Raw genomic sequence first — 16,744 nt, forward strand, 5'->3', positions numbered from 1 at the left:
CCCACACACTACAGCCCTGGTCCCACGGACCAGCTGATGGGCAGCTGGCTGGACCCACAGGCCGCACCCAACACTGACAAGTTATGACTGACGTCTCTCTCTCTCTGTCTAGATGAAGACAGAGGCACAGACAAAACTGACAGCGTTAAGATCAGGACCAAATCTGTTTACAAGTCACCAGATCTGCATGGCTCGGTTTTGTTGTGCAGAGCTCAGCTGACAGTGCGCACACACTCACAGTTTATCTACTTGATGCTTATGTTGGTGTAGTACTCTCCAAAAGGCAGTGCAGTTAATAACTTGTATAATGATGTAAAGATGAGAACAAACTCTTGATAATAAATTAATAAAGTATTTAAATGGGCGCGGTGTGCACAACCCGTGTGGAGAACAGTCGGAGGGTTTATGCAAAGGTGCCAGCTCTGGGTTGGGCTGTGATCATGAGCCTACCTGACATCTGAAAAACCCATCCGGGTCGACCAAAGCAGCCTAAAGGTAAAATAAGAATTTTGTGTTTGCGCCACATATGGCCCAAAACTGTGCGCCACCATCCATTCTCCAGACACACGCTGACAGGTTGTGGGACAAAAAAATAAATAAATTAATTAATTAAATAAAATAAAAAATAATGTGCCCATGGTCCTTTCACAGGTCCGGTCCAAATGGTCACCTATATTCGGCCCAGAGCAGATAACTTTTGCTGTCAGAGTAGACAGCAAAAGTTTGTCATTAATGTTGCTGTTCAAAAGCAGCTGGAGTTTGTTGCTGCGCTGAGATGACAGGTCGCTTTGGAGAAAATGCAGCCAGAAGAGGAAATAGGTCACCCCCCCCCCACCCCCAAAAAAAAATACATAAAATTTGTTGTTAACTATATCACTTAAATCGTTTGCTTTACTCACCATCTCTTGCGTGAAAAGCAAAAGTTTCTAACCTGCTGTTCCAAAGTGGAGAAAAATGAATTCAATTCAATTCAATTCAAAAATACTTTATTGATCCCAGAGGGAAATTAGGTGTTGTTGTAACTCATTTAACAAAAAACTTATTGTAGATGCTGATGGCTGTGGGCAGGAAAGATCTTCTGTAGCGGTCTGTATTACAGCGAAGTTGAAGAAGTCTCCGACTGAAGACACTTTGTCTTTCTATGACAGTCTGATGAAGAGGATGGTCAGGGTTGTCCACAATGTTCTTGATTTTATGTAAAATCCTTCTTTGCACCATCATCTCCAGAGATTCCACAGTCGTCCCCAGAACAGAACCAGCCTTCTTTATTAGGTTGTTTAGCCTTTTTAGGTCCCTGGCTCTGATGCYGCTRCCCCAACTGATGATGGCAGAAGAGATGACACTCTCAACAACAGACTTCTAGAAGATCTGCAGCATCTTGCTGCAGACATTGAAGGTTCTCCTTCCTTAAGAAGTACAGTCTGCTCTGTCCTTTCTTGTAGACTGCTTCACTGTTGAGTCTCCAGTCCAGTCTGTTGTCCAGATGAACACCAAGGTATTTATATTCCTCAACCACCTCCACTTCTTCTCCCATGATGGAAACAGGGTTTGATCTAGCACTATTTCTCCTGAAATCTACWATCATCTCCTTTGTTTTGTTCACATTCAAGATGAGATGATTGTTCCCACCTCATGTCACAAAGCGGTCCACCAGCTCTCTGTACTCAGCTTCCTGTCCATCTCTGATACACCCAACAACTGCAGAGTCATCTGAGTATTTCTGTAGATGACAGCAGTCTGACTTGTGCTGGAAGTCTGAAGAGTACAATGTGAAAAGGAATGGTGAGAGTACAGTTCCCTGTGGTGCTCCTGTGCTGCTGACCACCTGGTTAGACACACACCCTAACCGTCCTTCAGTCTCACAAACTGTGGTCTGAATGAATAGATTCAGGCAGCTGCTGCAGTATATTTGGAACAATTTGTCTTTGAAAACCAGGGATGGATTGAGAACACCACCTAGAGACAAAAATGAAAACTGTACCTTCATATGATGCAAAATCCTGCCTCATTATGCTACACTATATCCTAAAATATGCAATGACCTGAAGGAAGAAAAATTAGATCTATATCCTTGTTTGAATTAGCCCCATCAAGATCAATTAAATGCAATATCAAACAAATAAGACGTTAATGACAATTTAGAGCACTGTTTCAAAAGGGGGAAAAATCATCATCCAAGAATAAAATGCTTTTATTCCCAAATATTTTTATCTTTATGTGCCACTCCTCATTTGCTCCAGTGAATATTTTCTTTAATGTTCCAACTGATTAATGATGGGTGATTCTTCCCAGGAAGCGCCTGCAGCTTTTTTGTAGTGTACTGATTCAAGTAATATTTTTTTTCAATAGCTGATCAGCACTTAGTGGTTTTTAAGAGTCTTATCATGTTGATAATCAGGACTTTTTAGACATTTTAAGGTTGAGTCACGAGTTTACCACAGCGGTTCAAAATGCTGCAGGGTCAGAGCTTCTTTATAAGAACTAGAGACATCCTCACACTTACAAGCAGATTTAAAGTGACAACACACAAATGCTGCAAATATCAACTAAAAGACACAAAACAACTGAGAAGTGCACAGAGGCTTGCAAATATTGAAAAGAAAATTGATGCAAAGCAGAAATGAACACAAATAAGATATACATAAAGCAAAATGATGCAAAATAGGTCTTAAAACATAAACTTAGAACTCTGAAGAGATTTTTAAAAACTGCAAAACTTGGAGGTGGCTGAATCTCCCGTCAGACAGAGCCTCAACTCACACCTCCGGGAGAATTCTGAACACGTTCCGGGGAAGGTGGGGGACATTGAGTCCGAGTGGACCATGTTCCATACCTCCACTGTCGAAGCGGCTTACCTGAGCTGTGGCTGTAAGGTTGTCAGTGCCCGTTGTGGCGGAATCCTCAAACTCGCTGGTGGACACTGGCGGTGAGGGATGCTCTCAGGCTGAAGAAGGAGTCTTATTGGGTCTTTTTGGCCTGTGGGACTCTAGAAGCAGCTGATAGGTATCGGCAGTCCAAGTGGATTGTGGCTCGGGTGGTCGCTGAGGCAAAAACTTGGGCTTGGTAGGAGTTCCATGGAAAAAGACTTCTGTATAGCTTTGAGGCGATTCTGGTCCACCATCCGGCATCTCAGGGGAAAGCAGTTTGCCGCCAACACTATCTATTGTGGGGATGGTGCGCTGCTGACCTCAACTCAGGACATTGTGGGTCAGTGCGCAGAATACTTTGAAGAACTCCTCAATCAAGTCTTCCCATGAGGAAGCAGAGCCTGAGGACCCTGGGTCAGACTCTCCAATCTCTGGTGCAGAGGTCACTGAGGTGGTTAAAAAGCTCCTCGGTGGCAGGGCACCGGGGGTGGATGAGATTCTCCTGGAGTTTGTTAAGGCTCTGGATGTTGTCGGGTTGTGTTGGCTGACGCGACTCTACAATATCGCGTGGACATCGGGGACAGTTCCCCTGGATTGGCAGACCGGGGTGGTGGTCCCCCTATTTAAAAAGGGGGACTGCAGAGTGTGTTCCAACTATAGGTGGATCACACTTCTGAGCCTCCCTGGTAAGGTCTATTCAGGGGTCCTGGAGAGGAGGGTCTGTCGGATAGTCGAATCTCAGATTCAGGAAGAGCAGTGTTGCTTTTGTCCTGGTCGTGGAACAGCGGACCAGCTCTACACCCTCAGCAGGGTCCTGGAGGGTGCATGGGAGTTCACCCAACCAGTCTACATGTGTTTTGTGGACCTGGAGAAGGCATTCGACAGTGTCCCTCTGGGACTCCTGTGGGGGGTAATCCGGGAGTATGGGGAACCAGGCCCGTTGATATTGGCTGTTAGGTCCCTGTACGACCAGTGCCAGAGCTTGGTCCGCATTGCCGGAAGTAAGTCAGACTCATTTCCGGTGAGAGTTGAACTCTGCCAAGGTTGTCCTTTGTCACCGATTCAGTTCATAACTTTTATGGACAGAGTTTTAAGGTGCAGCCAAGGTGTTGAGGGGATCCTTTTTGGTGACATTAGGATCACGTCTGTTTTTTGTGGATGATGTGTTCCTATTGGCTTCATCAGATCGTGTTCTTCAGCTCTCACTGGAGCGGTTCGCAGCTGAGTGTGAAGTGGCCGGGATGAGGATCAGTGCCTCCAAATCCGAGACCATGGTCTTGAGCCGGAAACTGGTAAGGTGCCTTCGTTGTGAAGCGGGAGCTGAGGCAGAAGGCAAAGCTCTCTGTTCACCTTGTCGGTCTACGTTCCTACCCTCATCTATGGTCACGAGCTTTGGGTAGTGACCAAAAGAATGAGATTGCGGATACAAGCGGCCGAAATGAGTTTCCTTTGCAGGGTGTCTGGGCTGTCTCTTAGAGATAGGGTGAGAAGCTCAGTCATCCGGGAGGGACTCAGAGTAGAGCCGCTGCTCCTCCACGTCGAGAGGAGCCAGTTGAGGTGGCTCGGGCATCTGGTTGGGATGCCTCCTGGACACCTCCCTGTTGAGGTGTTCCAGGCACATCCCACTGGGAGGAGGCCCAGAGGAAGACCCAGGACACGCTGGAGGGACTATGTTTCTTGGCTGGCCTGGAAACGCCTTGGGATTTTCCCTGGATGAGCTGGCCCCAGTGGCTGGGGAGAGGGAAGTCTGGGTCTCTCTGCTTAAGCTTCTGCCCCCGTGACCCGATCTCAGATAAGCGGAAGAAAATGGATGGACCGAAGTGAAATACAGTACATTCATGAAACAAATTAATGCACAAATAACACTGCAGATATGCACACAAACTTAAACGAGACAAAAGATAAACAAAAACTCAAAATTCCAGCACAGCAACAAAAAGCAGAGAAAAATAAATCCTACCACATATTAAAATACTGTTAATGAAAACATTTGAAAAAGAATCACACAAAAATATTTCATAATTGTTTCTTTATTGCTTAGATTCATTTTTAATAATTTTCTAACAAACAAGGTCTCTGCTTTCATTTTCATTTTTCTTAAAACATTCAGTTTCCATCTTACCATATGAACCAACAACACTTTTTCAGTGATTTTTTTCTCAACTCTTTACTTATGTTTTGATTACAGATTATATCTAAACCTCTTATGTTAGACAGCATTTACATTCTTTACATTCTTTAACTGTCTGCTATACTTTTAAATATCAAACTGAGACTATCACTCATATTTTAAAATACTACAAATAAAAAATAACATGAATCCAGCTGTAAATTTTGTAAAAACATGAAAAGACAAGTTATTTATAGATCTAAACCAGCTAATTTTTATGTTAATAGTTTTAACAGAAAAGTCTAACTTTTAAAAACCTAAAATCAATAAATATCAAATTACAGCAAAAATTCTTTTAAGAAAACTTCATTGTTGCTTTATTGCGAGGAGAAATCATTTAATAACACATAAAAATGATTCTAAAAGTTTCCATCAGTCATTTTTTTCATGTGGGTTATTTTTAGTTTGGTCTCATGATTTGGAAATACAATGCTATAAAAATTTATAGTAATTCTGATTATATTTTTATGGGTTTAAGTGTTTTACAAATTATTACTGTCTGTTCTTTCAAGAAAAATCTCTAATCATTTTGCATAAAAGAGATATCATGCATCATTGTTCCATTTATTCATCGAACACACACCAACATTACAGCTACATAGATTTTGAAGAAAAACAAGGAGTGGCATTTTTCATTTACTGAAGAAAATCTTAAAATGATTCATTACAGTAAGCACAAAAGCTTTGAAGCTGTGAAAAATGTTCAATGAAGCTTTCATATACAACTGATTAACACTGATATTTTTATGATTACATAATGTTTTTATATTAAAAATATGACCTTAAGCTTTTTATGAGAACATTTAGTTTTGTGTCATAATTAGAAAAATCTCAAAGGTGTGACTACTCAAAATTAAAGTGCAAAAGAGTCAACAAGCTACAGTAAATGACAGTGAGAATACAATAAACACAAAAATAAAAATACATTAAAAATACAATAAAAACACATGCGGGTTTCTAGACATTTCTGGTGACCAAAAAATAGCATGTTCAATATGTTGCTGTAAATTCAGGTAAATGCTTCAGGTTGGACCTGCGAGGCAGATTTACCCATTTCAGAGTGTTTTTAAAGCATTCAGAAATCATTTTTTCTGAATGCATCAAGAAATCTAAACCAGTCTTATGCTTGAGTTCCCACTGCCTCCTGGTGCATCAACAAGAACCTCCTCGTCTTCTTCCTCCCCTTCAAAGATGGCGGTCATTGGGGCAGAGATGAGGCTGCAGCGAGCCGCAAAGCGATGGGAGGCGGAGCAGGGCGGTGTGAGGGAGCGAGGTCGAACATGGGAGGAGGTGAAGACAAAAAAGGGATACAAAGAGTTGGAGGTCAGGAAGAGGTGATTGTGCATCAAATCCCGTCTTCTCCAATCAAACATCATGGACAGAGAACAGGGAGATGTGGGAAGTTCTGGGACGTCTATACTCAGGTGAACAGGTCTACTGGTGTGCTCCGCTTCACAAGAGGGGTTTCCAGGTTTTAACTGGTTTGGAGTTGGAAGAGGAGGTGATGTCTGGATGTTGGCAGCAGGAGGTGGAGGCTGAATAACTCGAAGACGCTCAACTGCAGATATTCGAGAAGATGGATCGACTCGACTTCCCTTTCTCAAGAGGAGTGCCTTAAAGCGCTCACTTCTTGCTGACCTGTGACTTATGAAAGGTGCGGGTCGGGTCAGGTGGGATGAGTGGTCAGTGGGTGTCTCAGGAGGGGAGGAGGAGGAAGAGACACTAAGCTTCTCTTCATCTAAATCCCTTCTTCCAAGCATCTTCCGTTTTGATCTGAAAAAATTTAGACAAAAAGAACAGTTAGAAAGTGGGATTAACAAACATTTTTTATAATTGTTAGTTTTTGTCAAATTTGATTGTCATGTTTGGTTTTACAGAAAAAACATTAAATAAAACTAATTAAATTAAAATACTCAAGCTTTGGTTCTAGAAAACAATGTTCTGCCTTAAAGAATAGATGCTGGAAAACAAGTCTTGGGAACCACCAATTTTATGTCCTGGGCTGGGACGGGCACAGAATGACATCAGGTGGTGCTAGAGTACCTGCCCTTTTCCCTCCGATTCATCAAGGACCTCCATCAAACTTTTTTTTACATGCATCTGTGGCCCATGATTTCACTTCTGCATGAAAAAGCGTACATAATACTACCAATGCCCCAAAAAAATGCAAAGTAATTTTGCACTTAAGCCCTCCCTTCCCAGAACATAACATTCAATCTGAACACAATGCCCATTCGGAAAAGAAGGCACTGTTGGAACAGCTCCTTTCCTGCACAACAAAACAGCAGCTAACATACCCCCTAAACCTCAGATGCTAAAGTTTTAAACTTCACTTGCATCAACTTTGTCTCAACTGTGAAGATGACCTTCACCATCATAAACAGCCAGATATTAAGTTAGCTCATTTACCAACTGCAGCATAACTTGAATCTCTGTAGTGCGATTAACATTTCCTGAAACTTTTGTGTGAGAGGGGAATAATACATGGACCAGTTAGGTCCATAAATATTTGTACAGAGACAACATTTTTTAATTTTGGTTTTAGACATTACCACAATGAATTTTAAACAAAACAATTCAGATGCAGTTGAAGTTCAGACTCTCAGCTTTAATTCAGTGGGTTGAACAAAATGATTGCATAAAAATGTGACAAACTAAAGCATCTTTTAAACACAATTCCTTAATTTCAGAGGCTCAAAAGTAATTGGACAGGTTAAGTAATTGTAAATAAAATGTTCATTCCTAGTACTTGGTTGAAAACCCTTTGTTGACAATGACTGTCTGAAGTCTTGAACTCATGGACATCACCAGACGCTGTGTTTCTGTAACAGGGTTGTTCTTGTTTATTGAATTTTGTCAAAATACAGTTATTTTTTATATATTTTACTTGTTTTGCACCAAATATTTGCAAGAAGTTATCAAATGTGTTCTTATTGCCTGGGAAAACTGTTTTGATCCAATCTTACATGTATTCAGGGCTCTTTTTGTTCATGTGGTTTTGTCGCCCCTAGTGGCGGGTGGTGGTAAATATATGTGCAGGACGTCAGCAGCCCGTCCCTTTTGCTGCCTGATGTTCTGTGAGAAGGGGCAGGAGCTACAGTCAGACCATGGCCAACCACATTTATGTTTTCTGTGACAGCTGGTGTCAATAAATGGTGTGAAGCGAGAAATCCTTTCCTGAGTGTGTGGTTCTTCAGTTCGCTGGTGACAAGCCAAAAGTCGGGGGTTACATATCCTCCTTTTTAACGCTCTGCCATGCCTTCACTGCAGCGGTTTTCAGTTGCTGTTTGTTTGTGGGCCTGTCTGTCTGAAGTTTAGTCTTTAACAAGTGAAATGCTCAATTGGGTTGAGATCAGGTGGCTGACTTGGCCATTCATGAATGTTCCACTTCTTTGCTTTAATAAACTTCTGGGTTGCTTTGGCTTTATGTTTTGGGTCATTGACCATCTGTAGTATGAAATGACGACCAATCAGTTTGGCTGCAGTTATCCTCCCACACATAGGTGGAAGGAGGCTACACTCTCATTCACAACCCCATACACCAGCTCAGGCTCCTTCCCCACCAGAGAGGTGACATTCCACGTTCCTAGAGCCAGGTTCTGTAGCCGATTATCAGACCTCCAAGGTTCTAGCCTTTAACCACTGCCCATCACACACACACTGCACCTGACCCCTTCAGCCCCTCCCACAGGTGGTGAGCCCATGGGAAGGGCATCCATGTCTCCTCTTTGGGCTGTGCCTGGCCAGGCTCCATGGGTGAAAACCCAGCCACCAGGTGCTATATGCCCCAGTTCCAGGTCTGGCTCCAGAGTGGGGCTCTGCGGTGACCCACGTCCAGGCAAAGGAACACTGAATTCATTGTTGACCTTTATCGTAAAGGATCTTTTGGGCTGCACTTTGTCCGATCCTTCACCTGTTTGCCTTGGGTGACCCTACTGGGGGCATAAAGCCCCCGACAACATAGCTCCTAGGATCATTGGGACACTCACACCTCTCCACCACAATAAGGTAGCCTATAGCAGATACTTGATTTTCCTAAAAGTAGATCGCCACACAAGGTTCTACTGGTACATTTAGATGTTTAACTGGTTGATATATGGTCTAAAACTAAATAAAATCAGCACACTGCACAAGAAACTAATCAACAATTACTGTGTCAGAGCTCAGTCCGATAATGGCTGCCACCTTACCTACCAAAATACCTTTTATAACTCCTCTGGAAATTGGTAAAAGCCAGGTAAATTAGTGAAACTAAGTTAAGTTGATAAAGGTAAAGCCACAGAAAATAATTAAAATAATGAAAGGTGGCAATAAAAATAAAGGTAACTTGGTTACAAAGCAAAGGAGAATGTTTTTAGGTAAATAAGCTTCTTATTCAAACAGCAAGGACAGAGGCAGGATCAGTTTCTCTCTATAGAAGGATGAAAACAAGTAGGTGTAATACATTTTTAGGGATCACTATCTACAAAATTACAGACCAGTGAAATGCTTTACCTGAAGTCAACCCCTGATTACCAAGGTACTCATGCTGTGCCTTCCCATACTGTACTGCTCCAGAGGCAGATGGAGGGATCAAGCAGAAATGTGAGGATGTGTTTGTTGAGTGTTAAACTATCAGCATTCAGCTTGGGTTTAAGTGTTTCTACCTGTGGATGATCGCAAAAAGATCCTCTGTGGTTCGAGGATGACCAGAGGCAAACATTTGATCCGCTGAAATGCTGACGAACACATCATCTGGAAAACAGATATTTTTAATTAATTATTTGGTACAGTTTGAACTTGGAAAAAAACGTGTATTAACCAGAATATTTGCTTACCAACATATAGAGAAATACTTATGCAGTCTGCAAATTTTTACCCCCTTTGATACATCTCATGAGAGAATGTGACCTACTTAGATCCACACCTACATCAGCAAAATATGTTTTATTATCTTTTTAGAAGAGCTGAGTTTAATCCTTAGGAAATATATGGATCTTAGGTTGAAGAAAGTTTCTTCTAATTATTGTCTAATAGTTGTGGGACGGCTGTGAATGAGCAGTTGGGGAGTTGTCCTGTAACTGGTTGGTCACTGGTTTTACACCCCATTCCAGCCATCTCAGTCGTTGTGTCCTTGGGCAAGACACTTCACCCTCCTTGCCTACTGGTGGTGGTCAGATGGGCTGGTGGCACAGTATGGCAGCCCCTCCTCTGTCAATGTGACCCAGGGCAGCTGTGGCTACATTGTTTACCACCATCAGTTTGCTAAACAAATGTAATAATTTTCAATAGTAAATTAAAGTAAGAAAAATAAAACATTCTAAAAGCTGATGTTTCTTTACGTTTTGTAGCACTGTTTGTGGGTTTGCAAGGGGGTCCCTGGCCAGAAGCTAATGTTGCTTGAGGGACTATGGCAAAGAAATGTTTGGGAACCCTTGGTTTAAATAGCTACATCTATAACGGAATGATCTATTGTGATGGTTCACTCACAAAAATGCTATGTGGACTAGCCTTCAAGGTTCATCAAAGAGTACCATGTAACCCAGGCCAGTAAGTGATCTAGAACTGCATCACATTATCACTAATCCTGACACTATATGAACCTAACTTACCATTTGAGGGCCTGTTGGTTTCCTTGAGCTCCTTAACTCTTCTCGAGGCTTCACTCTTTCCTTGCTCCTCCTCTTCTTCATCAGGTTCCTTTATAAGAAGGTCTGGCAGGGACAGCTCCCCTTGCAGGTTTTCCGTGGACAGCACACTGCTGAGAGAGAACCTGCTCTCACCAATCAGAGAACAGCAACCTTCAGAGTCACTTGTCTCTTGATCACACACTTTCATTGTTCTCAGCCTCTCCAGTCTATATATTTTTACATCTTGTTCATTTTCAGACGAGGATGAAGATGATGATGTAGATGAAGACATTGAGGAAGAAGGTTCCATTTTCGGTGGTATCATCAATAGTTGCTTACCCAATCTCTTGTGCCGCTTTTTAGCTTTGTCTTTTTTGCTAGGTGAAGTTTTCATCATAACTGTTGTCCGTTTAACTCGTTTTTTCACCCTCTCCTGCTCTTCTTCCTCTTCATCCAAAGAGGAACTCATCGTCCTCATATGATATGTATTTTTCTCATCTTGAAGTTTTGACTCAATAATCCCAAAATAATTATGGTCTGGCGCCACAGCCTGGGTTCCTTCAGCACTGGTTGAAGTAGTTTCAGGGACTTGTGAAGGATCAACCCCTACTGTTCCTGACTGGTCATGAGCTCCACAGATCTTCAAATTCTGTGGGGTACTGCAGGTCTCCTCAGGATTTCTTTTATTTGTGTTGCACACTGTTTCTAAGGTGCTACTGGTCCTTACAGTGTTTTGAGTTTGTAAAATACTAGTGGTCCCTGTGGTCCCATTCAGACCTGATGCTGTGGTTTTAGAAGCAAAGGGTGTTTTGTGTGAAGTCAATGAGAGATCTGGCTTCTTTTGCAAAATTTGGGGCTTCTGATGTTGAGGGGAACTGGCAAGTGAGTGGATGCTGTTAAATGAACGTTCAGGTAGTGCCGAAAGGACACAAGTGCTTGTCAACTGCTTTGGCAATTGTTTACTTTTGGTCAAATGTGTGAGGAAACGTGTGTCCAAGGAATCAATGGAAAGCTGTGATTGGTTGTTAAGCCCAGTAGAACTCTCAGGACTCTTTGATCTACCTGGTTCTCTTTTGGCCTTGGGACCCAAAACACAAAGATCAGACTTTTTTGGAGGAACTGGTTTCTCTGGGGAGTTTAACCTCCCTGAGCTCCTTGATTTTAAGTCTTTGTTATTATGCTGCACAACAATTGTTGAAACTCTATCAACTACACATGGACTCTGTATTTGTGATTTATTCTTTTCATCTTTCTCACTTTCTTTTTTGCTCTCTGAGAGTCTTGCCTTGTTTTCCTTCAGTCTCTCTGTGGTCTTAAATGGTTTAGGGGGTTGTTCAGAAGAAAAAGTCTGAAAATTGGTGTTAATTTGATATTTGTCAGCATCGTGACCCAATTTTGCCCAAGGACTCTCAGGACTGGAGACTTGAACATTTTCCAGAGTGAGATACATGTCCGAATCCTCCCTTTGTTGTCCATTAAACTGGGTGGTTTGTGGCATTTCTTTATTAAGCTGAGTACCATGCTCTTTCTGGTTAGCTGAGCTGCCATGTAGTCTTTGAAGATTGGAATCACCTGACTCATTTGCATTCTCACTCTCACTTTCTCTTTTGTCATAGTAATCGAGTTCCTGCTGTTTTACTTCATTGCTGACTGGACTTTGAAAGTTAACCAGTAACGCACTTTCTTCTCTGCCAGCCACCGTATCGATATGTTCTTCTCCTGGTCCTGATAGCTCAGAATCAGTGTTTAGGCAATCAACAATAACTTCACCTAACACTGTGCAATTCAGTTGGCCATCCTCACTTTGGTTAGAGTCTTTTCCTGAAATGCTAACTTGGGTATGAAGTTTAGCTTCAGTGGGGTTACCGTTGGATTGTGGGATTTTCTGGTTCTTAACAGAACGAAGCTTGATGCACTGCAAAGCCTGATCAGTGATCAGTAGACAGGGAGACCTTGGGGACATGTTAGGACTTGATGAGGAGAAGAAAGATGTGGAAGGTTTTGAGGGAAAAGGCAGAGGTGGAGGACTAGGTGGCAGAGGGGGTGGAGGAGGAAGGTCAGGTTTGTCTGTGAAATCAGAAGATGAGGAAGGTGGAAGGGAAGTTACAAGTGGATATAAAGCAGACGGCACTGTGGAATCCAGTGTGTGGTGGGATCTCCGGCTCACAGCATAGGAATAGGGAGGAGGAGGAGGCCGGACAGAAGGAGGTAAAATAGGTGGCATGGGGAGAGATGACGTTGGGAGAGGTGACAAAAGTGGAGGAGGAGGGCCAGGAAGTTTGTTAAAAGACAGCACAGCAGGAAGGCCGATCTTTGGAAGGGGAGGAGCAGGAGGAGGTGTAGGAAGAAAAGAAGAGGGAAGCTCTGGAAGAGGAGGTGGGGAGAGAGGGGGATGAGGATTAGAGATGACTGATAAAGGGGTAAAAAGGCATAGCCCAGAAGCAGGAGTAGTAAACTGTGGCAGGGAAGGTGAAGGAGGAGAACTATTAGGGGTAGACAAGCAAAACTCAGATAGGGGAGGTGAAGATTGTGGAAGAGGTAGGGAAGGTGGAGGCGGATTAGGAGGATGCCTGGGTAAAGAGTCAGAGGAAGTGGGGTAGGACAGGGAGGACAAGGAAGAGAAGGAGGAGATGAGTGATGACTTCCTCTGGGGAACTGGTGGTTTTGGCCTACTTCCACCATGAGACCTAGTCCTGGGAAGGGAGAATGCTGCAGGGGACAAGAGTAAAGAGGAAGAACATGAAGTCAACAGTGGGGAGGTTGAAGGAAGTAAGAAGGCTCCAGAACTCGTGAAGGGGGAGGAAGGGTTGAGGGGTGAAGACACTGGAGTACCAGGAGTTGGGGTGTTGGACTGACTGGAGTAACCACTGGATGGTGAAGCAAGGCGCTGGAGCCCAGTTGCAGAGGAGTCAGGTGTGGGCTGGTCCAGTGGAAGTTCCAGCTCTTCATCTTTTGAACTTGGAGCTTCAGAGTCAAGCACGTGGCACTCAGGACTCAGTGGGTTGTTGGAAGGCAGTGATTCAGTACAGGTTTTTGTTTGGGAGTTTAGGCTCAAAGATTCGAAGGTTGTTACTGTTCCACAGTTCAAACCACTCTGCCATCTTCTGATGTTGCTTCGGGGCACCCAGGGGTCATAAAAGGCCTGGGGAGGTGAGGTGGATGTATACAAGGTGTTGCGATCCACATGACTGCGATCAAGCCAAGGACTTGTTGAAGAGCAGGAGGCTTTGTTGCAACCTGTACGGCGCTTCAAAGAGTCAGAACGCATTGGTGGAGGAGGTGGGTTCTTGGACTTTCGTAGAGAGATGCTTCGGTTTATGGTACCGTAGTAGAATGAGGAAGTACTGGACTTCCTTTTCTCATGTTTAAGCAATGGAGATTTTATTTTCTCTGAATAAATTGAGTTGTTATCAGCACAGGAGGGAGTGGAGCGACCAGAGGACAGCAGGGGGTCACAGTTCCAACTTTCCTCTGAGCCGCCTCCTGTGTTCTGGGTGATACCACTGTAGATACTGGAGTTGGGGGAAAGAGGCCTGTAGCTCCAACTCTCCTCATTGATGGAGTCACAATCACAAAAACTCTGAGCATTCTGCCCTGAGGCCGTTTGGTCATCCAGAGCTTGGTAACTAAACTGAGACACAGAATCTGCTATGGAGGAGGAGGAGAGATAATGAGAGGAAAAGGAAGTTTCATTATAAGGACTATTGTTGGGAGACCATTCAGGCTGGAATTGACTTGGCATGTTGGGGATGGAGGAATTGACAGGGGAAGAAGGACAAAAAGCAGAGGAGGAGGAAGGAGACTGGGGTACCACTCTGGTCCTGGTGTCAAAGGGTAGTGAGGGCAGAAAGTTGTTTGGAAAATCCTGTAAATCCTGTAACTGGAGGGGAAACCAGAAGGGGAAAAAAAGAGATATACAAAATTTTACTGTTTGTTTCAGGCAATTAAACAAAACAATATTTTTTTCAGAACTGACCTGGCTATTAGACGAGGAGGCGCTGACACTGCTGACCTCAGAACTTGGAGAAAAGTTGGTGGCTAAATGAGGGAGACTGTGGATGTCCGAGGAGGATGAGTGGCAGGAGATGGGGTGCTTGTTGACATGTGGAGAGGTGGTAAGGGAGGCCATGAGGCTGGACATGCCCTCTCCTTTGGGTGCTCGAATCCTCCTTGTGAACAAAAGGCCCTCCTTTTTGATTTTTTCAATTTCCTCATCATCCACCTTTGAGTTCATCTGTTGATCTGAAGAGGTGCAGCAGGATGAGGCAGGTCGACCCACTGTGGAGAACTGACCAGGAAGTTCTACAGAGACCAAGGGCTTTGGGATAACAGCATCTTCTATCACAGAAACTGTCTTACGGCGGCTCAGTTGATGAGGTCGTCGGGTTAATGAGTCTGTGTTAGAGAGAGCTCTCCGAAAACTGGCCTGTCGATCAAAACTTTCCCCTTAAATGAGAACAAATATATAGAACATAAAAAAGCAAGTCCTTACACAAATCTTAAATCCATTAAAAAAGGCATTAAACTGAGATTTATCTTGTATTAGAATTAGGGCTGCCACGATTAGTCGACGACTAATCGATTATTAAAATAATCGATGACTAATTTAATAATCGATTAATCGTTTTTTTGTTCTTTACTTTGGTTTTTCTCTCCAAACTGCTTTGACACCTTCCACTGCCACATCTGCCTTTCTGTCCTTGACACACATGTACAGTAGTGGTAACTGGGGTAGGCCGTGAACATCACAAGACATTATACAGATAGGCTCTGGTATCATGGCTACCTGACAATGGAGCTCAAAAGTGTGGGATCATTTTAAGAAAATGAAAGAGAAACTTGTGCAATACAATATCTGCAAGGCAGAACTTGCCTTCCACAGCAAATATTTTAGTTAGCTTATAGCTAAAATCTAACCATGGTTATCATAGCAGTGGCATTCTGGCGCGATAAGCTGTATGTTTTATATTCAATTAATGTATGATCCGATTAGTCGACTTAAATCGAAAAAATAATCGGTGATTAATCGATGATAAAAAATAATCATTTGTGGCAGCCCTAATTGGTATTAGGGTTTCAAATGTTGATTAAATCCTTGTCTGATTCAAGGTCCTGGTCTAAACTTCAAATTTCATGACAAGCTTTGAGGTTAACACAAATACAAATATATATTTTGATTCTAAGCAAACTTAGGAATATGCCAAAGCAAACAAATACAATGGGCAGCATGCAAGAACACGTTTGTATTCTTATCCTGAATTTCTCTTACTTTTGTTCATACGAACATCTCACGTCAGATTCAGGAAAAGTGTGTGAATGAGGAGCGTAAACTAATGAATGTGTATCCAGGTGCTCGTGCACCAGGAGAGAAGATTAGCATAATTACCACCCCAAAAGCACCATATAAAGGCTGTTTCCTGCCCCACATACCAGGAAGTGTTCATTCATAAATGACATCGCAATGTAAAAAAGAGGAACTTTGCGAGTTAGGAGACTAAAGTTCTGCTCTCAGAGATCCAGAAAAAAATGTCATTTTTAGCAGCATCAGCTGGGGAATTAAAGGATCAGCTTTAAAGCCGAGGAATGAAATGACGACTGCTGTTAATTTCGTGTCTCTCGTGGGTCGTACAGTCACAGAAATAAAAATCTAAATCATATTTATCTCTCTCTATAGTCCTGCTCCGGTTTTTCTTTGGTCAAATATTTTTAATTTAAGTTTAAACAACTGTGTTACATAGGTTTCATTTATTCAGAAGAGCAGTCGCGCACTGCTACCCCCCCCCCCCCCAATCCCCGGTCGTCTCTACCCTCCCGACCGTCACAAGTGTCAGATGTGTTTCTGTAAAAAAAAAAACATTTTAAAATGTCTCCAAACTTCAGTTTACTTCATATTAATATTGTAGTGCTATGCAACAAAATTGCCAATTTATTTTAATTTAACCAATTTATGTCATTAGTCTATTACATTTAAAATTCTAATTCTAATTCAAACATAATAGCCTCTTGTCAACATAATTATGGAGTGTGATTCATCTCGAAATATCTTCTAACTAGTGAAATATAAAGTTATTAGTGAAGTAAATCTGTCTGGATAACAG

At 42.7% G+C, this 16,744-nt stretch overlaps 1 protein-coding gene across 5 annotated transcripts in view; it reads right to left on the reverse strand.

Moving 5' to 3' along the window:
- Positions 1-4,881: 4,881 nt before the first annotated feature.
- LOC106529020 (NHS-like protein 1) overlaps positions 4,882-16,744 on the reverse strand; it is a 32,569-nt gene continuing 20,706 nt past the window's right edge. For 4 of the 5 annotated variants that reach the window (XM_014024324.1, XM_014024325.1, XM_014024326.1 and 1 more), the window contains 4 exons: positions 14,623-15,092; positions 10,629-14,526; positions 9,684-9,771; positions 4,882-6,810 (listed from right to left, as the gene is read on the reverse strand). In XM_014024324.1, coding sequence (XP_013879778.1) covers positions 6,147-6,810; positions 9,684-9,771; positions 10,629-14,526; positions 14,623-15,092 — 5,120 coding nt within the window. In that variant the 3' untranslated portion in view covers positions 4,882-6,146. Of the gene's footprint in view, positions 6,811-9,531; positions 9,586-9,683; positions 9,772-10,628; positions 14,527-14,622; positions 15,093-16,744 lie in introns of all 5 variants that reach the window. The other variant, XM_014024327.1, reaches the window with a different exon arrangement.

Source organism: Austrofundulus limnaeus, unplaced genomic scaffold, assembly GCF_001266775.1.
Source record: "Austrofundulus limnaeus strain Quisiro unplaced genomic scaffold, Austrofundulus_limnaeus-1.0 Scaffold418, whole genome shotgun sequence".
Taxonomy (NCBI): Eukaryota; Metazoa; Chordata; class Actinopteri; order Cyprinodontiformes; family Rivulidae; genus Austrofundulus; species Austrofundulus limnaeus.